This window comes from Panulirus ornatus, chromosome 49 (assembly GCF_036320965.1).
Source record: "Panulirus ornatus isolate Po-2019 chromosome 49, ASM3632096v1, whole genome shotgun sequence".
NCBI classification, from domain to species: Eukaryota; Metazoa; Arthropoda; class Malacostraca; order Decapoda; family Palinuridae; genus Panulirus; species Panulirus ornatus.
In genome coordinates this window covers 4,042,804-4,070,454 of record NC_092272.1, presented here as the reverse complement: position 1 = coordinate 4,070,454, position 27,651 = coordinate 4,042,804, and the positions used below count along the sequence as shown (strand labels likewise).

At 37.0% G+C, this 27,651-nt stretch overlaps 1 protein-coding gene across 6 annotated transcripts; it reads right to left on the bottom strand.

Annotated features, from left to right (window-relative positions):
- Positions 1-3,106: 3,106 nt before the first annotated feature.
- LOC139764327 (elongation factor 1-delta-like) lies at positions 3,107-26,460 on the bottom strand. Of its 6 annotated transcripts, none has more exons than XM_071690834.1 (6): positions 26,346-26,460; positions 24,080-24,178; positions 15,896-15,970; positions 8,699-8,792; positions 5,408-5,565; positions 3,107-3,303 (listed from the first exon to the last, which is right to left on the bottom strand). In XM_071690834.1, exons 2-6 carry the CDS (start codon positions 24,167-24,169, stop codon positions 3,298-3,300), a joined length of 423 nt encoding a protein of 140 aa, XP_071546935.1. In that variant the 5' UTR covers positions 24,170-24,178; positions 26,346-26,460; the 3' UTR covers positions 3,107-3,297. The 6 variants fall into 6 exon arrangements, with proteins under 6 accessions (XP_071546935.1, XP_071546938.1, XP_071546936.1 ...); XM_071690837.1 differs by lacking the exon at positions 26,346-26,460 and adding an exon at positions 25,580-26,167; XM_071690835.1 differs by lacking the exon at positions 26,346-26,460 and adding an exon at positions 25,990-26,020.
- Positions 26,461-27,651: the final 1,191 nt, after the last annotated feature.

Genomic DNA, 27,651 nt, shown 5'->3' with positions numbered 1-27,651 from the left:
CCTCGCAACCACATAACATTGTTGGAACCACTATTCCTTCAAACATACCCATTTTTGCTTTCCTAGATAATGTTCTCAACTTCCACACATTCTTCAACACTCCCAGAACTTTTGCCCCCTCCCCCACCTTATGATTCACTTCCGCTTCCATGGTTCCATACGCTGCCAAATCCACTCCCAGATATCTAAAACACTTTACTTCCTCCAGTTTTTCTCCATTCAAACTTACCTCCCAACTGACTTGACCCTCAACCCTACTGTACCTAATAACCTTGCTCTTATTCACATTTACTCTCAACTTTCTTCTTTCACACACTTTACCAAACTCAGTCACCAGCTTCTGCAGTTTCTCACATGAATCAGCCACCAGCGCTGTATCATCAGCGAACAACAACTAACTCAATTCCCAAGCTCTCTCATCCACAACAGACTGCATACTTGCCCCTCTTTCCAAAACTCTTGCATTCACCTCCCTAACAACCCCATCTATACATACATTATTCTACCTAAAATTCAATGATACTCTCTCACCACAACTCTCATTTGCCCTCTTTTTCACCTCTTGAACCTTTCTCTTGACCTCCTGCCTCTTTCTTTTATACATCTCCCACTCATTTGCATTATTTCCCTGCAAAAATCGTCCAAATGCCTCTCTCTTCTCTTTCACTAACAATCTTACTTCTTCATCCCACCACTCACTACCCTTCAACTTGTTTATGTATTTATTTAGTTATTTATTTTACTTTGTTGCTGTCTCCCACGTTAGCGAGGTAGCGTAAGGAAACAGATGAAAGAATGGCCTAACCCACCCACATACACATGTATATACATACATGTCCACACACGCAAATATACATACCTATACATCTTAACGGAAACATATATATACCCACACAGACATATACATAAACGTACACGTGTACATAATTCATAGTCTGCCTTTATTCATTCCCATCGCCATCCCGCCACACACGAAATAACAACCCCCTCCCCCCACATGTGCACGAGGTAGTGCTAGGAAAAGACTACAAAGGCCACATTCGTTCACACTCAGTCTCTAGCTGTCATGTATAATGCACCGATGGAACAGGAGTCAAATGAAGAGTGCTCATGCTCCTTGAAGGCCCAGGCCGGGGTGTCTGAATGAGTGAGGATGTTACCGAGATGAGTACAAGAGAGATAGGCAGTCCATATGTTTGAGGAAAGGAACCTGGGGGTTCTGGCTCTAACTGATACACAGCTCAAGGGTAAGGGTAAGAATGGTTTGGGAATGTCTTAGTAAAGTTAGGGTTTGACATGAGAGCAGGAGCCAATGGAGCAGCACTACAGCTCAAACAGTTGTGGGAATATGAGAGAGCAAAGGGGAGCAAGCTCCAGACTAGGGAGAAATGAAAGTGGATTACAAAAGATGGATGATTATTAATGATCATGCATCTGGCCAAATGAAAGAAAAATAAGTGAGAACAACTAAGTGTGTCCGCAGTTTTAATGCACAACGTGGTATCAGCAATGGGCAACTTAAAAGTGAAAGTGAGAAATGTGGCAACTGAGGGTATATTTGGGGGGATGGAGTATTCAAATGAATAGGAGATGGTTAACAGTGTGTGGAGCTGTGTGCTGAAAAAGGACTGGTAATTGGGAATGGCTGGTTTAAACAGGTACATCCCAGTAGGGAGAAACCATGAAAAGGTCTGAGGGTACCAGGTTGTGTATAGGGGGCTGTGGTTTTGGCATATTACACAAGTAGAGAATAGATGATGACGAAAGAGGACTTTTCTTCCCATGCTCCTGGTGCTTCCTCACTAATGCAGGACAGGGATAACATGTATGAAAAGAAAAATGCAACAAGCAAGATATGTGGAGCCCTACATGCTAGCTCTGCCATCATGCAAAATATCACCATTCCCACGTATTCCCTGCGTGTCGTAGAAGGCGACTAAAAGGGGAGGGAGCGGGGGGCTGGAAATCCTCCCCTCTCGTTTTTTTTTTTTTTTTTTTAATTTTCCAAAAGAAGGAACAGAGGGGGCCAGGTGAGGATATTCCAAAAAAGGCCCAGTCCTCTGTTCCTAACGCTAACTCGTTAACGCGGGAAATGGCGAATAGTTAAAGAAAGAAGGAAGGTAGGTACTCTTTCTCATCTCATTCCACATTAACTTGTAATTTTCTTTTCAGTTCTAACCAATTTTCATTTTGAGATTCTCACTTACTTTTCTTTTATCAGTATACACCATGTATATACCAACATCTTTAACTCTACATTCTACAATCTTCTCCCATTCATCACCATTTTCAGGCAGATTCATCTTTCGATTTTCATTTTCCCTACCAATTTTCTTCACTCCAACTTACTGTGCTCCTTTTTTCCACAACCTATATATAACATACAGTACATCTACCTAGCAGCCTCCAATAAAGCAGCTAAAGTGATTCCACATAATCTCGACATGAACTGTCATTGATTCCCTTAGCTTTTACCTTTCTTCTCCAGGAAGAAATGTTTTATTTGTTTGTTCCTCAACTTTAAGTTTTTCATTCCTCATACCATCCTTGTTTTTATTTCATCTATATTCATAGTCCTACACCACATAAAACATAATCCTAATCTGTCCACCACCATATGTCCTTCTAACCCCCTCCCAGACCACACATCATGCACACTACCCATCATTCTCCTCACCACAGACAAAATAATCATGCTCTTCTATATTGTGTGTTCCCATGTCTCTATTGTGTCCCCATGGGTTTTCATATTTAAAGCATGTACTTGCAACACTCAATAGCTACTCATTCAAATTGCCCAGTACACAATTTCTCCCTTGAATTAGCATCCTCTATCGCTCTTGGGTGTTCTCTGCAGAACACATTCTCAACCTCTTCATCATCATATTCTAGTGCACATGCTACCAAATCAGACATTCTTAACCTTAAACAAAAACATTGTAGCTGTCACTCTTGCACTTACAAACCAAGGACTGTTCAAAAAATTCTTCATTCATCAATAATGATACATTATAACATTTCTTGCATAACCTTTTGAATAACATAAGGGAAATCATGAATCTTCATCAAGGCAGCAAAGACCATAAGAAAGGTAAATAAAACAAAATTTGTGACTCCACAACCCTTCTTCACGTTTTGCAGCGAATCAGTGTCTTTCATCGTTTGCACTAATGTTAGTATTGTTCTGTAAGCACATACAGATGCTGGAAATCTCTGAAATGCTCTCTGCACACTCTTCAGCAACTTGGTTTCATAAACAAAGTTACACTGCTTGATGTTTAATTTTTCCATTATTTCTCATTCCTGCAACAAAGAAAGAAACTTTCAGTCCCAAGCAATCTAAGGAAATCAAATGCATTAAAAATATTTGCTGTGGTTTCAGTCCGTTAAACATAACTGTTAAGGAATGGATTTGAGCGAATGAGGCCTTTCCTTCATGTTCCTCATGCTACCTCACAAACAAAGGAAATGGAGAACAAGTATGAAAGAAAAATGAAAATATTACAAAAAAAATTCTTGGCATAATCAAATGTTGGCTCTTATAGCTTACCTGTAGCCTGTAATGTGTAACAGGGAATGGCTATGAATAATCAGTTAATCAGTCTTGAATTTAAACTGTGAGTATTCAAGGTATTTTAGAAATGAATGAAAAATTACTAATTCTCTCCATTATTTCAGTATCACTTTACCAGTATTCTTTTATGTGGCATATAACTTTGCTTTAGGCACCTTGGAGTGAATGTGGCAGGAGATGGTGCTTTAATGAAAGAAGAGGGTCACATGAGTGAAAGGATGCATAAAGGTATGTGTGCATGGAAAGGTTTGAGCCCACTAGAGAAAAGTGATGTATATCTGAGGGGTTGTAGTCCCATGTACTGAATGGATGTAAGTCTTTGGAAGAGGGTGTATGTGTTACAAATTAAATGCATGAGGACAATATGTGGTAGGAGGCAGGCTGAGGCTGATAAGAGGGAAGAATGAATGTGTGATGGATAAGTGTGGCAATAAGTGCAATTCAAACACGAGGCGACTTGGATGGTGGAGGAAAAGAAAAAAAAAAAGTGGAGATTTTGGAGCAATGAAGCCTAACCATTCCAGGTGGAGGTGTACCTGGGACAGACTGAACTTGGGGCAATGTGTTGTCAACAAGTTGAACATGGCACATTTACAAGATGGCTAATGAGTACAGTAAGTGGAGCCACAGTTCATATGTTCCTGACACTATCTTTACAAAAGTGGGAAATGCAACTACACATGACTAAAAGAATTTGGCATTTTTTAATTCGATAAACTGACATTCCACTCATGCCTAGTTTCATGAACCAGAACAAACTTGGACAAGCAAAATTTCAGTTATTCAGTCAAGCTAACAGATAGATCTTACATTCCTGTTCCAAAGTAACTTTTTTTCTTTACATCATTAGTGGAAAAACTTGCAGCGCTGTTGTGCAAAGACTCAAACCTGAATTCTAGGACACATCAAAGTCCAACTCAAGGACAGCTGTGAAAGACATTTTAATTTACTTTGGATACTGAACAATTCTAAAACTGGTTCAAAGCTAATCCTCATATATCTATCTATCTAAAACTTTGACACCTGTTCCAACTGGAACTCTCTTAAAGGGATGGCCATGGCAATAGTTTCCGTAACTAAAGAACTCCAATATAATCTGAGTGAAATTGCCATAAGAGCCCGACATTTATTTCAAAACCATGGTAATGAGAATGAGGTCAAGGAAGACTAAGGATCAATCTGTTGATGAATAGTACCTCCCTCTCCTCGCACTTACTTAACATTCCCTCAACACAAAGATTATATTACTTCTTAAGAATATCTGACTTCTGTGTACCATTCTCAAAGCCATAGAAGGAATTCACTTTTAAATGCAGAGATGGTAATGCACTTTAAAGCCAATCCTACCATTCACAACTTGAGTACTTGTCCATATACATAGTTGTGAAACCAAAGTCAGGATTAGAAAAAAGTATTAGCAATAAAGATACACAGTTTACATGTGCAGCTGAAATCAGTACACACAGATTGAAGCATGAAGGTATGAGAAGCTCATGTGGTGCAAAGAGGTAATTAGAAAATCACTTAAATGAAAGTCTTTTAGGACGGTATGGTCGTGTAGAATGTATGGTTAATGATATGTTGGTTATGAAGATATACAGCAGGACAGTAGAGGGTAAAAGGGGCAGGTAGACTGCCGAAGAGATGGAAAAATGAAGTGAGAAATGAATAGGATTAGAGGAATGACTGGGAATCAGACACAATGTAAGGATTTTGTATAATAAATAGTAAGCACTACAAGAATAACTCTATCAGTAATGAAAGTGTTATGATAATCACAATTAGTCAGACACCTGGAAAAACTCTCAAAGTTCAAATATCTCTTTCACACACCTCATCATCATCTGCTCCAAGGAGGTTTTCACCATCATTTGCTTCCGATGACTTCTTTGGAGTGGCAGGTGCTGGTGCTGTAGTGGTACTACTACCACATTCTAGAGCTTCTAACCTCTTTGTTAAATCTATAATTCTCTGCTCTAGATATGAAACACCTGAAAGAGAAGAAAATTACAAATTCAAATATCAATGTTTGCTGCTGTTCTTGAACATCTACTTCAACTTCCATGGTATGGACTTTCTCAACTGATACGTTAGCTTGGTCCCTTGGGACACAACACTCCCAGACTTAGAAACCAGTTTCTATGAACAACTAACTAACTTCCAAGCCCCCAATTTCAAGCACACTGCAAAACCCTTGCATTTTCCTTCTTCACTAATACCATTCACAAAAAAATTACATCAAACATCTTTGACAAAGATCCACTTTCAATTGGCATCATTCACCCTTATCCTTGCTACTCTCCCCAAAACTCATCAAGCATTTAGTAACTCACCAGTCACATCATATACCTGAGTTGCAGATTTCTGCTTGTTCTCTAATATTTATTTATTTATAGTTATTTATTTCATTTTGTCGCTGTCTCCCGTGTTAGCGAGGTAGCGCAAGGAAACAGACGAAAGTGGCCCAACCCACCCACATACACGTCCACACATGCAAATATACATACCTATAAATGTTAACGTATACATACATATACATATATACACATGTACATAATTCATAGTCTGCCTTTATTCATTCCCATCGCCACCTCGCCACATATGAAATAACAACCCCCTACCCCCAAATGTGCAGGAGGTAGCACTAGGGAAAGACAACAAAAGCCACATTCGCTCACACTCAGTCTCTAGCTGTCATGTATGATGCACTGAAACCACAGCTCCCTTTCCACATCCAGGCCCCACAGAACTTTCCATGGTTTACCCCAGATACTTCACATGCCCTGGTTCAATCCATTAACAGCACGTTGACCCCGGTATACCACATCGTTCCAATTCACTCTATTCCTTGCACGCCTTTCACCCTCCTGCATGTTCAGGCCCGATCACTCAAAATCTTTTTCACTCCATATTTCCACCTCCAATTTGGTCTCCCCCTTCTCATTCCCTCCACCTCTGACACATATATCCTATTGGTCAATCTTTCCTCACTCATTCTCTCCATGTGACCAAACCATTTCAAAACACCCTCTTCTGCTCTGGGTACTCTTAACACACAATTCACTTGCAGATTTAAACAATATCCACCAACCTCAAAAGGCTTTTCACTGTAAACTTAACACAGCTCAAGGAAAGTCAAAACAAGCAATCACACTTCCCTGACTCTATCCTTACATGCTGCACAGAACTTGTCTGCTGGCTACCAGGTTGGTAAAGATCATCACCCTGTGGAGCCAAGAAGTACCATGGCAGTTGGGTGCCAGAATGGAAACACAAATAAAATTTACTTTCTGTGCTTCAAAGAACTCAGACCATACTCTTATCTGCTACGGACAGAGTTATGCATCTAGTTCACAATTATACATGATTCCATAATTTGCTTTTCAAATTGTGACTACCTTAATTAACCCCATCTTTTGAGAATCTCAAGTAAAACACTCATATTTGCAAGGCCAGCCAGGTGGATTCACCAAAAACTAGACACAACCAAAACATGATTACCTGGATCTGCTTTACCGCAGACAGAAAGGGTTTCATTGGATTAGTTACAAAGATATTAAGGAATAAAATCAAAATGAGAGAACAGACAAGAGAGAAGAAACAGGTTCAATTCAATAAAAAAGGACAGAGATTTAAAACAAATTAATAAGTGAAATAAACATAGACAGGTCACCCAAAATCACACATGTAATATCGCACATTAACTATTACACAACAAAGAGTACAGAATTTATAAAAGTATTCAGACATATAGAAAGGTGGAGAAAATAAAGAATAACCGCTATGACCATAAAACGAGGCAATATCATAGATGAAAAGTTGAATTCCAATGGCTAACGCAAATGTTCCATAATGATAATTTAATAGCATTCCCCAAAAACTCATGAGTAAACAAAAGCCATAAATAAAATGGAAATATAAAAGTCAAAGGTAAAAAAAAAATTTGCAAAGGAAATAAATCTATATGATAAAATGAATGCACAAAGTAATTAGTGTGAGTAAATCAGCCATGGAAAGCTGTGTAGGTATGTATATTTGCGTGCGTGGATGTATGTATATACATGTGTATGGGGGTGTGTTGGACCATTTCTTTCGTCTGTTTCCTTGCGCTACCTCGCAAATGCGGGAGACAGCGGAAAAAAAAAACAAAAAAACAGCCAAGATTAATTCATTCTACAAAATATCAGACATCATTCTGACACACCAGAACTATCAAATATTGTATATTTAACAAGCAGAAAAAGTCTATGAATACAAGAAATCAAAGAAAATTGATCACTTTGACTAATTACTGACAGAGAACAAAGTGAGTGGAGATTCAAATTCTGGAAGCCAATATCACCATTTGCAGGGAACTAAAGCTGATAATATGAACAATGCAGAAAAGGGAGGAAATCAAGTTACATGATAGGGTCCCATTCCCAATTTTGCCCTCCCAAACTCTAACCTTTCTTCCCATATATTCCTTATTTCTTTTTTCTAAAAATAAGGTTGTAAGAGCTTCAAGAACCTTTATCCTTCACTCACCTTATGACTTACTTCAACTGTGGTTTAAGTGCATTATATGACAGTTAGAAAATTGATGATGTGATCAGATGTGACCTTTCTTTGTTTCTGGCACAACCGCACTAATGTAGGGAATGGCAATTAAGTATGAAAAAAAATTCTACCCTGGCCCCAAAAAGGAAGATGAAAACAGCTTGATTGGTTGTGGGCTCAAATCCAAGTGAGCCAATGGGTGATTCAGAGTTAGCAATACTAAACATTACACCAAGAAAGCCTGTTTGTGTCAGTTCCTAATGTAATCCCTTTGTACTCTGCACTATTTTTAGAAGAGCAAATGGTTGGGTAAACCACAGTGCAGCATATTATTGGGATTAAAAACACATACCCTACACGGACCATGGCTCTTTCATTTCCCTTGCTCACTAGCCTCACTATGTGAAGAAACGGATCTTATGGCTTTCACTTATCTACCTTTACGAAGTCCACTTGTTCATGATACTACCATGCAAATCAAAAAGGTTATACTATTACATTCTAAAATGAGAACTTATTTCTCATAATAATAATAAATACATGCATCACCAATGAACAATAAATAAAAAACTGTTAAACACTTGCTTTTTGACAAGGTAGAATTCTCTCCCTCTATTTTGGTGATACGGTTGAGAACATCTGCACTAACTCCATCACCAGTAGCTCCAGTACGACCAGCCTGCAATTGTAAATCTCTCCATTATCTGCAACTTTTCACATAAAGTATTCAATATTAAAAACTTTTGAGGCAGAAAGCATAAATACACTATAAAAAATCTAAGACATTCTGTCAGCAGTGTACCGTATGTACATTCTTAGAAAAATTGACATTGAAGCTGAAGACACAATTTCAACAATAAGTGGATTGAATATAATTATAACAGCAGGTCCTGATAAGTTTTATTTGAAGGCAATGAAAAAGGGGAAAAATGAGGTAGTAAAGCTAATGAGAGACCTTGTCAATATGTCACTTGCTATTCCAAAAGTTCCAGATGAATGGAAGTTTGTTAATGTAGCAATGATATTCAAAAAAGGTAATGAGTCACTGCCCAAAAATTTTTGTCCAGTTAGCAAACATTTGGAAACCATTATTCAAGATAGAATTTAGAGGACCTCCACTTAGTAAATGATTCTCAGCATGGTTTTCAACAAAATTGGTTCAGGTCTGAGACATTTGCTTGATTTCTTTTTTATATAAAGTTAAAGAACATGTATAACAAAAGTAAAAGAACTGATGTTATCTATCTAGATTCTGAAAAAGCTTTGGATAAGGTTCTGCATTAAACGTTACTAGCAAATACCAAGCCATATGAAACTGATGAGACTGTTTCAGAAGGTAGAAAATTGATTGACTGGCTGTACACAAAGAGTTGTGATTAATGGTCAAGCCTCTGAATGGTTTGATGTAACAAGTAGAGTGCTACAAGGATCAGTCTTGGGACATTGATAATGGGCTGCATTGCAAGATATCAAAATTCATCAACGATACAGAGCTGGAATAAATCAACAAATGTTCTTGAACGTCTACAGTTTCAAATTGCCGTAGAGAAACTGATGGACTGGGCTCATAGGTGGCAACTGAATTTTAAAATCTCTAAGTGCTAAGTTTTACATATCTTCTCAATGTGTTCTTAAGTCTAGTTTTTCATTTGAGATGACAAACAGATCTTTTAATTTTTTTCAATTCCTCCACTGGTGTCGCTAATGTATTATTTGTTCTTTAGCATATTTGTTTAATTCATCTTTGTTAAATTACATCGGGTACACTTTTGCCCATTCATATTCTAGCATCATCAGCAAAGCTACTTATCAAGCTTTCTTTTGCTCCTCTCTTTATGCCTGATATCACTGTTTTAAAGAGAAATGAGGCAAAGACTGATGCTTAAAGTACCATAGATAAATCATCAGACATAGATACCTTTGCTATTCCTTTTGACTTTCTGTTAGTAATTCTTTAATCTATCTTCCTATCTTACCCTTTGTTTTGTTTAACCACTTTCTCTTATTAAATTCTGAGGTTAATTTGTGTTATGCCTTAGAAAAATCAAGAAAAACAGTGTCCATTCTATTTCCCTTCATGAAACTTTGAAGTACATTGCAACAAGTTAACAAGCAGGTTTGCATACTTTTTTCTGGTGGCCTTCACTTACGTAGCCATTCTTGATAAGAGTTCTAACACATGCCCATTTTTTTTATCACACTTCCAAAGGCTTTTATTACTCATGAAGTCAAGCCAACTGGTCTGCACTGCTTAAGGATCAACTTGGATCCTCCATTGTGTAATGGTGTTACAGATGCCATTTCATGGTTGGCTGCAAATTTGCTTTTGTCCAAATTTTGACTCGAGACAGTTTTGCAATGATGTCTCTTTTTCCTTGAACAAGATGGCTGGGATACCATCTGGTCCCAGAGATGGATTTATCTTGATATCAGCGAGTGCATCTTCATTAATTTGGTTAAAAAGTTCATTTAAAATCTCCTTGCCTTTAGAGCTGAACATCAATTTGTATTGTTCAATAAACATCCTACATATTTTCTTGAGGGTCATTTTCAAACATTTCTCCCACTTGATAGGGACCAATTTCTGAATGTTTGTGTTTATGTTATGTTCATGCATGTGAATGCTAACTTTAGATTCGTTGCTAAACATGTTTTGTGGAATATCATCATTTCCACATTAGTTTCTACCTTCTCATCAATCTCTTTTACTTTTGCATCTCTTGTTGCTAAACCTTTCTTCTTTTTTCATGCATTTCTATTTGTCCACTGTTTTCTGTTCCTAAGCATTTGCTTTATATATTTTCTCTATGTCTGGGAACACCCCACTATGAATATCTTATTTCACTGTTAATGTCTTATTTTCTCAGTGCATTTTCCTCTTTGTTGATGGTTTACTGTCTTTGAAGATTTCAATTCAATTTCAGTTTGGTATCTTTTCAGAGACTGTTCCAGTCTGATTAGTCAAAGAGCACATTATATCCATAAACTGTAGTTGTATCTCACTGAAATTTGTTTCCACAGAATATGGCATACTGATTTCCATGACTCTGTAATCTGATAGGTTTGTACCAATCACTTCATGTCTCATGGCTCTCATCTTGGGTCAGTTTTGAAACCTTTATGATTCAAACATAATAATGGATTCAGGCTTGATACATATATTTCATTAACATATACTACAATGCTACACTAAAGACACGTCATGTCATTTGTAAGATATACAAAGCAAACCTAAGAAATTTAAACAGCTATAGATTACTGGGACCCTTTGAAGCCGTTTGTAACTGGGAAAGACATGTAAAACTCATAGATCAGTGTAGTGAGAGTAGAAAGACTAAATATTCAAACCTGAGAAATACAGAAAACTTTCCATGTAATTAAGGAGGCCTAAATAGTGTCAAGTGCAGATTTGAAGCAAAATATTTACCAATTCTGTTCTTAACCTATCCATGGTATTACTCTCAACCGCTCTAACTGGTAATTCATATTAACAATCCAGTTGAAAAAAGTACTTTGCCTCATACAAAGTAAATTTTTTTGTAACCATTAACATTTATATCCAATGAATCTATCCTGACGTAGCTTGTTAAATCAAAATCTCAAAGCCTTTGATGATTCCGAATGCCTGCATAAAGTCCAATGCAATATTGGTCTGTAGTTTACATGCAATGCTAAATGAATTCACAAAGATTTATCAGCCTTTGAAATCCTTTTCTTTCATCTACTGACTCGAACACATTCTTTTGCTTGTATTTATATGTATATCCACATCTACATTTCTGCCACTCAATAAAATGAGTCACTAGCCCATATGGTTACTGGATATGGTTTCTCCAATTCCTTCTATATTTCTTTAATTCTTATCATCATTTCTTTTGGCATTTAGCTTAGTTTTTGGTCTTCAATATGATACAGTTCATTGCATTTATGGCTGGGATACTCATTAATTTAATTCATATATTGTGGCTCATCTTCATTATCTGCTTTCCTTCTAGTTTATGGTGGAATTATTGCTACACTGCCCTGTTTAAGTTACATTACATCTGCTCTGAATATTTCAGGTTGTTCCAAGACTACTTTATCTCTCACTTTCTTATGGAGCCAGGTTTTTGCCATGCTGATCGGGAGTGTGCTGTTGTCACTTGAGTGTTAAATTATTTATGCTCTAATTCTAGTTGTCACTCACCAAGCTTTGAATATTTATATATATTATCATAAGTGGATTTCCTATTCCTCTATCTATCCTCAGCAGGTCTTTGGGCTTTATGAATTCACTCACTATATTTAATTTCTGGTTTGGTGTAAAAAAAAAATCAGGCTTCTCGCTTATGGAACCTCCTAAGTCTCCGAGAAATGCTCTGCTCCATTTCTTTCCTTTTGGGACCTTTATAGGGTGGAACCAGTGTAATGTCAGTCATTCCCTGATTCATTTACTCAAATTTTTCCATAAAATTCCACTATGTTCTCTCCAGCCTATTAGTAGACAGTATCTAGGTCTCTTTGAAATTACTCTTGGTTGTATTCTGTACTCAGTATCTTATTCATCCTTGTTATCTGCAAAACACTTCACTATGCTTTCCCTTACATCCTTAGCTAAGTCTTAAAATCACATTACAAAAAGTACTGACTCTAGTACCATTCCTTGCAGTACAACTGAGAGCATATCTATGGATATGGTTCCATTTGCCAACCCTTTGAATTTTCTTGGACAAAGGGGCAGCCAATGGCACCAAACAAAGCAATCCCTAAGTGTCTGCCATTCTACAGAGGTGATACAAACACTGGAGTAAAGATAAAGAGGTATAGCTCAGGAATGGTTCATGAACAGAATGCTTGCTACTAAAGGAATACTATAGATGAAACTTCAAACATTCAATTCTTTTGCCAGGATTTCTGCTTATACACTGCACTGTAAATACAAACCTTTAAGCCTGGTTATTGACAAAACCAACAATCAACAAGAAAAATTACTACAAAGAACTGAAGCATAAAGAAGGCCAGTAAAGCAAATAGCACACAACTATCTTCAAATAGATCAAAGTAAGACGATCACAACACAAAGTGTTCACACCATTGTACATAATGTCTTTTTCATAAAAAATACTAATTCAACTGAATCTAAATTTGGTAAAACATATGTAACACACAGTTACTTCAAGACTTGTAAAACTGCATACTCTATGCAAATAATATAAGCATAGTTATAGGCCACTGAACAGATGAAATATTCTCTCTTTCTAAAGCATATATCAATCAAGTTTCCATCCTTACATATACTCTTTTACCACACAGTGAAGAAAGCCAATATCATTCATTCTACGTTTTTTTCTTATCATCAACCACAGAGCAGGGTGGTCCATGAGGAACTTACTCAACCATTAATAAGAATATTTCCAGGTTCCTTCATCAGAAAATCCATCTCACTGGTACTCCCTTAACCTGTCCTTCTATATAAATAATCTACTTTTACTTTATCAAACAATCCATTCATAATACCATAAAACCACTAATTATTTTATTCCTCGGTATTCAATCAATGCACAATTTATGTACAAACCACTTTTTTTTTTTTTTTTTTGCTTTGTCGCTGTCTCCCGCGTTTGCGAGGTAGCGCAAGGAAACAGACGAAAGAAATGGCCCAACCCACCCCCATACACATGTATATACATACACGTCCACAAACGCAAATATACATACCTACACAGCTTTCCATGCTTTACCCCAGACGCTTCATATGCCCTGAATTCAATCCACTGACAGCACGTCAACCCCGGTATACCACATCGATCCAATTCACTCTATTCCTTGCCCTCCTTTCACCCTCCTGCATCTTCAGGCCCCGATCACACAAAATCTTTTTCACTCCATCTTTCCACCTCCAATTTGGTCTCCCACTTCTCGTTCCCTCCACCTCCGACACATATATCCTCTTGGTCAATCTTTCCTCACTCATTCTCGCCATGTGCTCAAACCATTTCAAAACACCCTCTTCTGCTCTCTCAACCACGCTCTTTTTATTTCCACACATCTCTCTTACCCTTACGTTATTTACTCGGTCAAACCACCTCACACCACACATTGTCCTCAAACATCTCATTTCCAGCACATCCATCCTCCTGCGCACAACTCTATCCATAGCCCACACCTCGCAACCATACAACATTGTTGGAACCACTATTCCTTCAAACATACCCATTTTTGCTTTCCGAGATAATGTTCTCGACTTCCACACATTCTTCAAGGCTCCCAGGATTTTTGCCCCCTCCCCCACCCTATGATCCACTTCCGCTTCCATGGTTCCATCCGCTACCAGATCCAATCCCAGATATCTAAAACACTTTACTTCCTCCAGTTTTTCTCCATTCAAACTTACCTCCCAATTGACTTGACCCTCAACCCTACTGTACCTAATAACCTTGCTCTTATTCACATTTACTCTTAACTTTCTTCTTTCACACACTTTACCAAACTCAGTCAAACCTATTTGGCGGAATTCATAGGCCATTCTCCCACTATAGAGCTATGTTTACTGAACATATTTTGAAGTGGGGTTTACACCTAATTACAAACTTAGTATTACTTTTTTTTTCTTTTCATAGTTCTCAAAGCTTCTATGAGTAACCTATGAGCTACTCTACTATATCAGCTCTCATTTCAACATCCAAGTATCACCAACAAATCTAAACCTGAATTTCTTTAATTCTTTGTCACTTCACTCAATATTACACACTGTAACCTGCCTCTCTAAAGAAGACTCCCCCTCAATTCTACACTCATTCCTAGGATGCTTTCTTTACTTAAACATCCTCCAACATACTTCATAATGCTAGAAATTAAAGTTACTTTTTCTTAATAATATCAAGTAATTCAATAAATTGGACAACACAAATTAAAGGCTTTTAATTCTGTAAAAATACATCCACTCCTAGCCTTCAGTTTCAGCAATAATTGACAAAAAAAGCTGCCAAGCATTCTTGCATCCTTATCTAATTCCAACTGCAACTTCAATCCAGTCATCTATTTACCTTAAGACAATAACAGATTTTTTCCCAAGAAACCCTTCACTGATTCAAAAGGCTTTCTTCTCACATCACGTACATTTCTGTATCCTTTCCCACACACATTCTCATACATCTTCCCTAAATCAGTTAATTCTATACCTAACACTCTTCCAAAAGTTTTATTTGTTAATCTCATTAGGAAAGCTTGATCCACACATTAGTTTTTTCCTAACCATTTCTATCTCCACTATAACATAATTCTATCCCAACACTTAGAAGTTAAACATCTTAGTTACCAACCCAATTTTAACACCTCTTCCTTCACACCATGGTTTAATTATAGCTTCCACATTCTTTTTTCTTATGAATGTCCACATTTTCTCAAGCTCTTCATAGTTTATTCCCTCATGTACTTCATTTGCTGCATACAAAAATAAATTTTCTCCAACAAATGTGTTCCTTGACCTCATTGCATTCACATTTACATCAAAGATTAAAACATGCAAAAAAAAAAAAAAAAAAAAAAAAAAAAAAAAAAAAAAAATCATGCTTGTAATAAATTAATTACTTTAATGATGTGCATTCAACCTCATGCAGCAGCTTAAGATGCAACTTTGATTCACAAGCAAGCAAAGCAAGTGTATTTACAGTGCTACAGAGCTTTCCAATACATGAACTCTAACCAAAAGAGCCTCCAACAATATTACCCAACAAAAGCAAAAATATACCGACACAGAACAAAATAAACTATAAAGGAGCTGAATTAAGAAGACCTACTCACAGATACAAGGGAATTCTGTATTTCTTGTCGTGCCTTAGCAATCTGACTGGCCAGGGATCCTAGGCCCGAACCTCCCTAAGAGATACAGGAAATGGCCATTAGCTCTTCACATGTTAAAGATAAATCATCCTCCATTTCGACCTTAACAACACTACTGTAGATAAAATTTTCAATGCAGATGTGGTAAAGCACAATGTGATCATAAAGCCTATAACAGAAAAAATATACATGAACTATTTCTGTGGTAAAGATTTGTTACCTTTTTATAATAAAATCTCCTAACTACTTTTAAACATTTCAAATAATCTTTCTTTTCATGCAATCCTCATTTTCAAAACAATGAAAGGAAAACTTTTGTATGAGTTTTAGATATAAGACTGATCAATCAAAAGTGATAACATTATATATCCTGATTCAATTCCCTGGTTCATGACCATTTGAATCCTTTTATTTGAAGGCATTCTGTGAACAAATACTATTTATCTAGATTGAAAGCTCCGGTCATGGACGAAAGTCCTAATTCAGAACTGGCCTTAACAAGAAAAGAGAAAAAATCCAATTTCTTTTTTGGGCAGCTGAAAACCTACCTGTTGCAAAAACAGTGATCTATAATGAGATATGTGATGTCAGAAAAAGCATGAGAAGACGGAAAAAAATAAAACAAATGGGCAACATTTTGAGGCTACTTATGATAGTGGGAGATGTCAGAAACTGATTTAAGTGATAAGAAGAAAAGAACAAATAAATAATAGAGAAATGCTGTACCCATAAAATTTATATGCACCTTAACCATATTATCATGATGCTTTCAACTACTCCAACTGGTAAATCATTCCATATGTTGTGAACCCTGTTAAAACAAAAAGTGCACTGACTCATCCAAAGTAAAACCTTTGACCACAAATTTGTATCCATTACTAAATGTTGGCCAACGAAACTTGATAATTTTGAATAACTATTAAATTCCCTCTCAACCTTTAAATTTGTAAGATAAATAAATTCAAGTTGTCTAGCCTACTCTCACAGAACGTTTCTCAGTCCAGCGGGGGATAGGTGTAAGGTGCATGGAGGGAGATGCTAAACTAGTTCAACTCGGTCCTCAGGAGACAAAAAGTAAACCCAGCAATTCTGACATAGATGGTTTATGATGGTTTCATGCATCACTTCCACACCGCTAAGCCTGGACAGCAGTACTTCCTTCGGTGATTGCTGCATACAAAACTATTGTCTACCACTTTATCATTCTTGAGTAACCACTGGGAAATAAACAATGTCTATGAAAATAAACCCTACTTTCCCCTCAGTCATCTATTTCAAGTTTTGAATATCTCATCATTCTCATAAACTTCTGAAACTTTTTGAGAGAATAAATGACAGAAAGCATATTTACCAGAAATGGTTTGTGGTCTGTTGAGACTCACATCTGTGCCTAGAAGGGGCAAACCAAGTACACATTAGAGCTGTAAGTCACAATCTAAGACAATTTTTATGAACAATATCATGGAAAATCTTTAATACAATGATGTACAGTGGGCCCTGCAAATACTAAATTACCACAATATAAACAAGTTAAAAGTGAACCAAATTATATCTTTTACAACTTCAAAGTACTTCTGAAGATATTGCAAATGAGACAAGATATATAGCAAATATGTCCTCAGCTAACCCTGCCTATGCTTAAAAATCAGCTCACCCTTCCTATACTCAAAAATGAGTCTCCCTAAGAATGAAACCCATTTCCTCAACCTGGAAGTGCATCTGTTAATACCATATGTAAATCAAATACACTGTCTGAAAAACACTGTCCGCACCACGTTTTTTCAAGGGCGAGACACAGATAAGGTGTGGGTACAAGCACATGATGCTCTTAGGGTGAAATCATCATATATCTGGTCATTGAGACTAATGTTCCTATGGGTTGAGCATCAGCAACCGACTTCAGTGTGCCTCAGGTTACTCCTTCTTTAATCTTCCAGGCTGCAACTTCATTTTAAGAATCTTGCTTCTGGGTGCTGTATTTCTTTCACCCGTGCTTCAAGATGGTTAGCTCTTACCTTTCCGAGGAGGCAAAAGCCCAAATTCTTGCTTGGAAGCAAGGAAAATGTGGGTACACGTAAGATTTCGAGGCACATTGGGTGCTTAGAATGCATGATCAAGCAGCTGTTCCCTGAAACATCTCGGTGCATTGCCTCATTCAGGAGGTCAAGACCCTCTGGACCCAAGAAATGGACCTAGGATACTTCAGGAACCTTGCCAATTCTATGCCCAGACATTTGAAGATGGTAATCAAGAACAAAGGGGAGATGACAAAGTGCAAAAATGTAACTGTGATATCACCTTTAAAAAAATATATATATATGGGAAGGGCAATCAAGACTTACTGCTGTACTATACTAGTACTGTAATGTCATAGTCCATGGTTATACCATCTTCAAAAGTCCAAAAACTTTTAACCAACCAACCAACCAACCTAACCTAAGCGGTATACTATTCTCAAGACATAGAACTAAATTTGCTTTCTATATATACCAGAAGTGAAAAACTCATCACATTTGAAAAACTATGATGAAATCAAACAAACAACTGCAATCTTTGAAAAAGAGGATACACACCAACATAGATACCAAAAAGTGACAGAAAATTTCTGCAAAATAAGTGTAATCACACAACTGCTTGACTTTTGTAAGTGGTAATGGACAATACAGAAAGGCTGGACAATTGTGAACATTAAAGGTTCCTTGCCACTTTAAAAGAAAATAACTTGACTGTCTTTACCAATGACAAACATAAAGGAGGAAAAAGAAACATGGGTTCCCTAGGATTCTTAATCAAGAAGTATGAAAACCAGTGCTAACGCTGATTGGCAGAGGAACAAACAAAAGAAAATGCAATAAAACATTTCCCTAATAGTAGAAACCTGCCTGAAATGAAACCCAAACTTTCCATGACAAAGATGAACCCATTATGGAACTTACACTTCTGTACTCCACTCAGTTTGCTCATAGTGAAGTAGATACAACCTATACATGCACAAGGAATCATTGAAATTGCATATCTTAAGGTTATTTGCAAATGAGACAAAGAGACATCACATGCTATCTTACGCATACCAACTTGCTCTCTAGCTAAGGAATAAAGCATCAGTCAGAAATCAAAACTTTTAAATTTCAAAACCAAAGAAGACTGAGGATATGAAGCCAATCTCCTAACCATAAGAGTAAAGATCATACAAAAATCCAGAAATGGAAACTAAAACACTGAGAAGAGTACTGTGAAATAAAATCATAGAGCAATGCTCAAAGATTGTACATTTTTGGCTGAAGGATGGGCTCAATTAAATCATATGCCCAGGTAATGACTGTCTTTATATATATTTGATATGCATATCAACTACAGTAATCCTTTATTAGCCTCCTTATTAGAGGAAAACTCACAGACAAATACACCAAGTAGAGCATTTTCACTTAGAAGAATAATGTAATTCTGGACTCAGTAACAGCATAACCTTTTGAAATGGAAGATGGGGGGAAAAAATTTGTGTACATTAGTCTACTTCTCATGCAAGTAAAGCAATCTCTTCTTGCTTACACTAAACATCAGATTATGAAGACAGGCAGAGGTGTGGTGAAATACAGAAGCATGAAAAATATGCCTTATTCTAACTTCTTGCACCAGGATCCTCTTCTATGAAGCTCTGGTACTAATCAGGCAACCAGTAGTAAATAATGTGTATGTGTCTCCGTCAGGTGAATGCGAGTCAACTGAGGAGTTAGTATTCAATATCTTCATTATGGATTTTGTGCTATGGGAGTGAGGGGTTTTGTCAAAATATTCTTTATCTCTCAGAAACTGGGGAGCAGGTTGGATGTGAGGGTGAAGGTTTATAGAGGTCTTAGGAAAAGGGTTGTTAGTGTTTGGAAAAGATATACCAAGAGAGATTGGTCATAGAATGACAAAAATGCAAGAGTAAATGAAGCTCAAGGAGTGACTGGACTGTTAAGACAGGGTAACAAGTGATGGGTTGAGGAAGTTAAAGAGGGCAGAGTAAGATGGGTTCCTCGAGGAAATAAAGTTTCTAGTTAAAGAGAAGACAGAGGTATAAGAGCATTATTTGCATGAAGAGGATTGCATGTGATTGGAAGCTGTACTACAGAAAACTGCAAAGGTCAAAAGGAAAGTGCTGGGACTGAAAAAGGGAGGGAATGGGGGATGGGGTGAGAAAGTTCAGTACAGTCACAATATACCATGAGATGAGCACCAAAAATGTTTGCATAAGAGTGAATAGTGCTATATTATGACATCCATTTCAATGTTAATATACTTAAGCATTACACAAATATGGAAATCATGTACCAAGTAATGATCACATGTTATCAAAGCAATAAAAAAAAAATATATAGGATGCATAGAAAATGATAGACATGTATCTGCCTGTCACACCCATATTCTTCAAGACTCTGGGATAGGATAGGTAAGTTCCAGCTATATACTCCTTCTGAATATGTAAATGATTATTAGTTCATGCATTAAGAAGAGAACTACACCAATAAACTGGTTAGCACTACCCTGTAAAGTGCTGTTTCATCATAGCACTTAAGCTTGCATCCTGGACCTATAGTTTTACTCAAAAAGAAAAAAAAAAAATCCATAAAAGATATCAAAAGTTACAAGTCTGGACACTTACAATACATTTGGTCAACCAGTGCACCATACAAACACATTTACATCCAATCAGCCCAAGAACTCTCCTCTGATGGCAGAGTACAAATTTTGCCTCATGCACAATGTACACATTCTTGCTGACTCAGCAATTTTTCAATATCATAGTAACTATCTTCTAACTCATCATGTCTGGACGACATCCTGTAAGTTCTAATGCTGCTAATGCATCTACTATGACAAGGAAAAACATCTTGGGCATAAAATTACAAGTGTTGAGGCAGTTGGAATCTGTTTAGTATAAGCATGATGTTGGTGATGCTTTAAATCTGGCTCTAGCAATGGTTAGAACCATTACTAAGAACTGAAAAATACATAAAAGCTTCTGCCATGATGAAAGCAAAATTAACAAGAACAAAGGTGCCTTGCTCAAGTTGTGGTTGACAAGTCAATGCATGCACCCTCATGATCCTCCTCAGATGATGCCATCCACATCACATAATATTTCTCAAAAGCATTCCATTAAATTCTATGAAAAAAGTAGTTCAGCATGAATCATAATAAAAACTGACATGTGCAATATCCAAGTTAAATCCATCTATATCTCTAATGCCCATTCCCTTTGGAACTCATTCAAGGAGGTGGCCATGGCAAAAGAGTCTCTATAACTGGTGAGCTCCTCTGCTGCTTCTTAGCCTTTAAGAGCCTCACCCTTAACAGACCACTGGCTGAGGGGAAACTCTACGGCAGTATTTCAACCAGCTACTTCTACCTAATGCTCCCACCTAAATGTTCTCTTTCTAAAGGCTACACTACTACCAGTAGCAAGGAAATGTGGACTTTAGTGGTACACTTTAGAAAAGAGAGAGAGAGAGAGAGAGAGAGAGAGAGAGAGAGAAGAAACAGTGAGCTGTGATGCAAAATTATAATATAAGTAATGAATTGCTGGAAGAGCTGGAAAACCGGGATACTACACGGCATACTATGAGAAATGAAGAAAAGAACTCTTAAGTGAGGAATATGGCTGCATCCTAGAGGAGAATTATGAGGAAAAAAGTTGACCATGACCATAAGATAGAGGAACAGCACAATCCCACAATACAAAACTAACTAGACTTGTACAAGGGCACCTGATCCTAAGGTATTGTGCAGTTAATAAGAGGGTTGGCAGGTACATCTTTGTAGTTAGGGTTGCATAATGATATGGGAGGACATGATACGAGGGTAAATTTAATAAAAAATTCTTTTCTACAAAGAAATACTTTCTTCTTTAACTGGACTTACCACATGCATAATCATTTTGCAAAATTACATACCTGTAGAAACACTAGCAAATAAACTCATACATATGAAAATATCAGCTGGTGTAATCTAATATTTTTCCCCTTTCACTTTACACTCAAATACAAAACATTTACTCTATCTTTGTGCTATATTATTCTACTGGAAAAAAAAAAGTTTGGGAGAGAGCGTGAATGAAGAAAGCTGAGAGTAAAAGTGAATAAAATCAAGCTTATTAGATTTAGCGGTGCAAAGAGACTAGCTAGTTGGGTTGAGAGTGTGAATGCAGAAAATTTGGAAGTGAAGTGTTTCAGATACATGGGAGTGGACACTAGCTAATGGAACCATGAAAGGAAAGGTAAGTCATAGGGCAGATGAAGGGGCAAAGGTTCTAAATGCAAAGAGAGAAAGAAGTCACCAAATGAGTGGTTAAAAATTATTAACTTTGATGTATGAATGTGAGGCATAGGCTACATATGAGAATGTACAGAAAAAGGTAAATGTGTTTAATATTAAATGTTTGAGGATAATATGTAGTGTGAGGAGGGTTGAATGACGAAATATCAAATGGGGCAGAGAGAAGTATGGTAGTAAGATTATGGCTGAGAGAATCAAAGAGGGTGTGCTTGAAATGGTTGGGACATATGGAGAAAAGATTGATGAGGGGCTGAGAATGAGGATATACATCAGAAGTGAAGGGAACAAGGAGAAGGGGGAAACTGGAGATGGAAGAAAAGTGAAATCGTTTTTGATTGTTTGGTTTATGCACATACAGGAGGGTGAAAGGCATGCATGGGATAAGAGTGAATTGGAGACATGTGGTTTACAGGTGACATGTTGTCAGTGGACTGAAGCCGGGCACATGAAGCAGCTATGGGAAACAATGTAAGGTCTGCGGGGGCCTGGTTGTGGAGATGGGGCTGTGGTTTTAGTGCATTACACATGACGGGTAGAGAATAGGCGTGAGCAAATGAGGCCTTTTCTTTGTTTGCTCCTTGCACTACCTTGTTAAAATGTGAAACAGTGAATTGGTATGAAGAAAGAAGATAAGTGTATCCTTTCAAAATTTCATCCTGTTTTAAGTCTTTCTTTGCCTTGAGATAACAGGAATCCTAAAAACTGGTTCAATATATTTCAAAATACTATTTGTAACTATGCTGTTTTCTTTTCTTTTTCCATTCATCAGAAGTGAACATTACTATCTCCATGGCAAAGTGAGCTTACTGTTCACTAAACATCATAGTATACGTCAAGTTATATTGAAGACATCTGTCTTACACATCAGCATTTTATAAATAGTGGAGTAAAATGTACCATGACCTTAGTTAACAAAGGGTATACGAGGTTGTTTAGCAATGTTTCACCAAGGAAACAGAATATTTCTAAGTATAGCTATGGTTCTATATCTATAGTACACTCTTCATCTGGTAAATGCAATGTACAACTGCATTAACTAATATACTTGGTTCTGTCTGAGATGCAAGGTTTCTTACAATGCATTACTTTATACCATATCATTCACAAGTGACAAGCCAAAATCCTTTCCACCAAAACGTTCTCCAATATATTTTGCACAATTAATGGTTTACTGTTTCTACAATGGGTGACATCATTCCACGAAAAAGTAAAATGAATTCAATCCACCCAAAGCAGATGACATCGTAAACCTTACCTTAGAAAATACCCCTATGGGCCTACCTGTGCAAGGATGCCTCACACAGGATCCTATGGCAGGCTAAATAAAAATGGGAAGGATAATATTTAGGTGCCACTTAGTCAGAGGGCACAAAAGGGTTACAGTATTAGTGAGTACCACAGAAATCAACTAGTTTTATGAGGTAAGGTTTAATGAAAGTCTACCAATACAACACTCCAAGTAAAAATCTTTACAAAAACAACCAAAGCACAACTGATGTAATGTAAAAATTGCTATATCAATCATATTACCAAAAACTGCAGATTTACCAAACACCCTACTTCAAAATCTACAGACTGTTATTAACCACTTCCAAAGACTGTGAATAAGTAGTTTCAGTTTTTGCTATCCATTACATACTAGATTGTTGGTCAATAAATATCCGAGAGTCAGGTACTTAAGTCAAATGCATATATTCATCACATAATAAAACTAAAGATGATTTTCAGATTTAGGCTTAATCATTAATTACTTATACCACCACACCAGGTACTAACTAAAGAAAATATAAACAAATGTAAATACATATATATAGATGCATCACCCACCAGAGATTTGTTCTCATAAAACTGCCGTTCAGCATCGTCCACACGCCACTTGTCAAACCAGATATTTTCATGGGCAAGCTCTAAAGCCATGGTGGTAATCTGTAAATGCAATACATTCTTTTCACAATTCTGTAAATACAGTTAGAAAGTTATGTGATTTTGTGTAAAACATTCAAAACTAATATCATCAAAAGTTTTATGCAATATTCAGGGGTAAGTCTTTAATATTTGAAGAAAAGCTTTCAGATAAAAATCAATAACAAAAATCTAGATACCTTCCCTAATCATTGAATGATCAAACTCAAAAAACGTAATAACAAGATTAAACAAGCTTCCTGATGAGATTTGAATGACTGACAGTAGAAGAATGAAGTCAATATAACCATCTCAGATTGTACATGTTACTTGAAAGACATGAAAGGCAAGTTCACAAGACAAGAAGAGAAAACTATAAGCTTGTTAATCCAAGAAATGGGGCTGCTAAGAAAATGAATTCTAGTCAAGATTTATCAACTGATATGCACAATAAACTTCTGCATCAGATTTAAAGTCTACTTGCAAACTTGTTTGCTATTTCCTGCATAAGGAAGAGAGCACCACGAACGAGGCCTTATGTGCTCACATCCATTTTCTAACAGTCTTATGTAAAACAATGAAACCACAGCCCCTTATCCACAACCATGCAACATAGATCTTTCTGGGGTTCCTTATAGCTACTTTCCATATTCCCTAATAAACATATCAGTGATCCTTATCAACTAATATCACTGAATGAAATATAATGCTTTAAATCATGCTCCACCAGCCCTTCTGTGATCAAAACATATTATATAAGGCAATAAAACAACAAGTAGCATTTCCAAAGCTAGTTTCAATGGAAAGCTAAAATCAATTTCTACCATCAAAAAGGTTACATATAATGGAGTTGACGAAAATAAATTCAAGAGGACTGAGAAGTATATACAAGTAAGATCAGTCATAAACGTCCTATCAAAAAAGAATATATAATTAAGTATAGAAAAAGTTAGCACTGTAAGATAACGGGAAACATATTGAATTGTATATTTAGTCCATCATTTAATGCAACTGTTTTCTTCAGATCATTCAAACACCTTTCTAGTATCCACTGGACTTGAACAAATGGCAAAATGGAAATAAATGTATAAATCATGAAACCACTAACCTTTTGTGATTTTCTCTGATTTACAAGAATTCCTGCATATTCAAAATTTATTGAATTTCCTTAACCTAACATTTTTCTCTAAAACAAATAACCCTACACACTAATATATATATTCTGTACTGCAGGGAAAAATATGGTACATTTCAGGCTCCTCCCTAATCAATGATTGACTTAAATTCTTATGATTATTGAGATGCACTTGAACGGACACTCAAGAGCCCACAACAGTTTAACCATCACATGTTTTCTGTCAATGTTTTACTTTGTATAAATTCTCTGTCTAATACAGATGATGAAAAAAAAAAATGAGAACTTACGATACAGCCTTGCTTCTGGCAGCAAAATATTCTGCCTCCTTTATCTTGCTTTAGGGTCTTGCATCAACTGCCATAAAGTTACAAATACAAATAATAAAATGGGTCATTACAGCATCACACTATTTTCATCTTATGGAGGAAATAGTTTTCACTGAAATACATCTTCTTAACATATTTTCTTCAAATACATGTATATATCCAATATAACCTGCCAGTAAATTTCGTCTAAGCCATTCACATTTTCTCAGAAACTGAAACATCTGGTTGCCCCCCCCCCAAAAAAAAAATAATTCAATGACGTACTGCTGATCAAGAGACTAACAACTATTTGGGGAAGGCACAGACCTGTCCGGGTTACAGGGGAACCCAAAAGTTTGCAACGTTACTTCAAAAAAAAAAAAAGTATGTACTTAGCATACTCTCCTCACAGCATCCGCCGACTCGTTGACTGCTGAAACCTTACCAACCTCAGATATCCCACACGGCAACAGCCATACCCTAAGTTTCCAATGAATGTTTCATTGCATAACATATTCATCGAGTGATATGAGGGCGAACCTTGGCCTCTACCCCCCGTAAGGCCCTACACCGGCGGACCTCTCGAGATAAATACCAATGACAACAATAACATCCGTCTCAATACACCTCTCCAGAGCCACCAAAAGCACATTTCAAACGACGAAAAAGGGGACAACTTGGAGAACCCGCGTGTGAGCTTACTTTCACCCTCGCAGAAAACTAAAGGGAGTTATTAAGTCTAACTTACTGTTGACGGGGCTCACGCGTGTTGGTTCAGCCGCCTGAGAGGAACGTTGGGAGGACGAGCCACAACAAACATGGCCGCCGATGTTCCGCGGATCTCTCTCAACTTCCCCGGGAAAGTCAAATATATTCCAGCGATCATAGTTAAAAAAAGGAGGCATCAGTCCACTTTGGTAGGACGTACCAATAATATGGCATATCAACTCACGAGGAATTCAATATATCTCACCAATGTGGGGTATAGAACATTTCTAAGAGTGGTGAAAATGACGGTACTTATTAGACTATTTTTCTCAGTAAAAATATTGAGATAAATCATTACGCATACAAATTCTGTCTCTGCTGAGCTATATATCTTAGGGCCTTGGATATCTATAGGGAGGAGATGATACGTCTAATCACTCATTTAGATCGAGTTCCATCAGAAACATGGGCCATCAATAGCGTCAAATGTTAATCAATTTTCAAAAAAGAGATACATAATTTAACGCCAATATCAGAAAATTAGTAAAGGCACCGAAGCAAATTAACGGTTATATTATAGCTACACCTAAAGGCGTCCTTGTTTAAATGATATACAATCATTCTTAAAAGCATCCATAGCAGTATGTAGGGACTGGGAAAATGACGTTCACCATCTCTTTTTGATTCAACTTTAGAAAGTGCTGCACGAGAAAGACGTGTAAGCAGTTTTCTTAAATAGAAATAATTTCGCCAGAGAAAGTTAATTACCTGAGAAGAATGGGTGTGGGGTGGGGGGGAAACCTAGGGTTTCGCATCTGCTCTTATCATTCTGTACATGAAAATCAATCGACTAAGCCTAATGGTGTTCCCATGAAGATGGTGAACGTTACATTCCCATGTGGTTTTTAGCCATCTTTTAACGATTACACGAAAGACCACAAGATGGAGCATCTTATCTTACAGGCAATCCCCACGTTTTCTAATTTGGCGGGGACATCCCACGTGGTGGGGACAAGTGGCGTACTAAAGGTAAACAAGCAACAAATGGCAGCTTTAAGATTCACTCCAACATAACTCGAAGTATCAGAAAATGGTCTGCACGTTCACAAAGAAGGTGGTAAATCACTTTCAGTGATTGGGAGTACGGGAAAAACAACCTATGTACAGTAAATGCAAAGTCGGACAAAAAAAAAAAGTATCACACACCGTAATCCGTTTTTTTCTTTTTTTAAACGTAGCACATCTCTATGGTTAGATTAATCCGAGCTGGGTTACGCTACAATGAAAGTTGAAAATCCTCAGCTAAGAATGATCTTCTCGTAACAAGAAAAACAGGGAAATCGGCT

Coding starts and splice junctions, on each gene's coding strand:
- LOC139764327 (XM_071690834.1), bottom strand. CDS start 24,169: ATGGCTTTAGAGCTTGCCCATGAAAATATCTGGTTTGACAAGTGGCGT. Junction 15,971..24,079: donor TTTATGAGAACAAATCTCTG/GTGGGTGATGCA, acceptor TGTATCTCTTAG/GGAGGTTCGGGCCTAGGATC. Junction 8,793..15,895: donor TACAGAATTCCCTTGTATCT/GTGAGTAGGTCT, acceptor TTACAATTGCAG/GCTGGTCGTACTGGAGCTAC.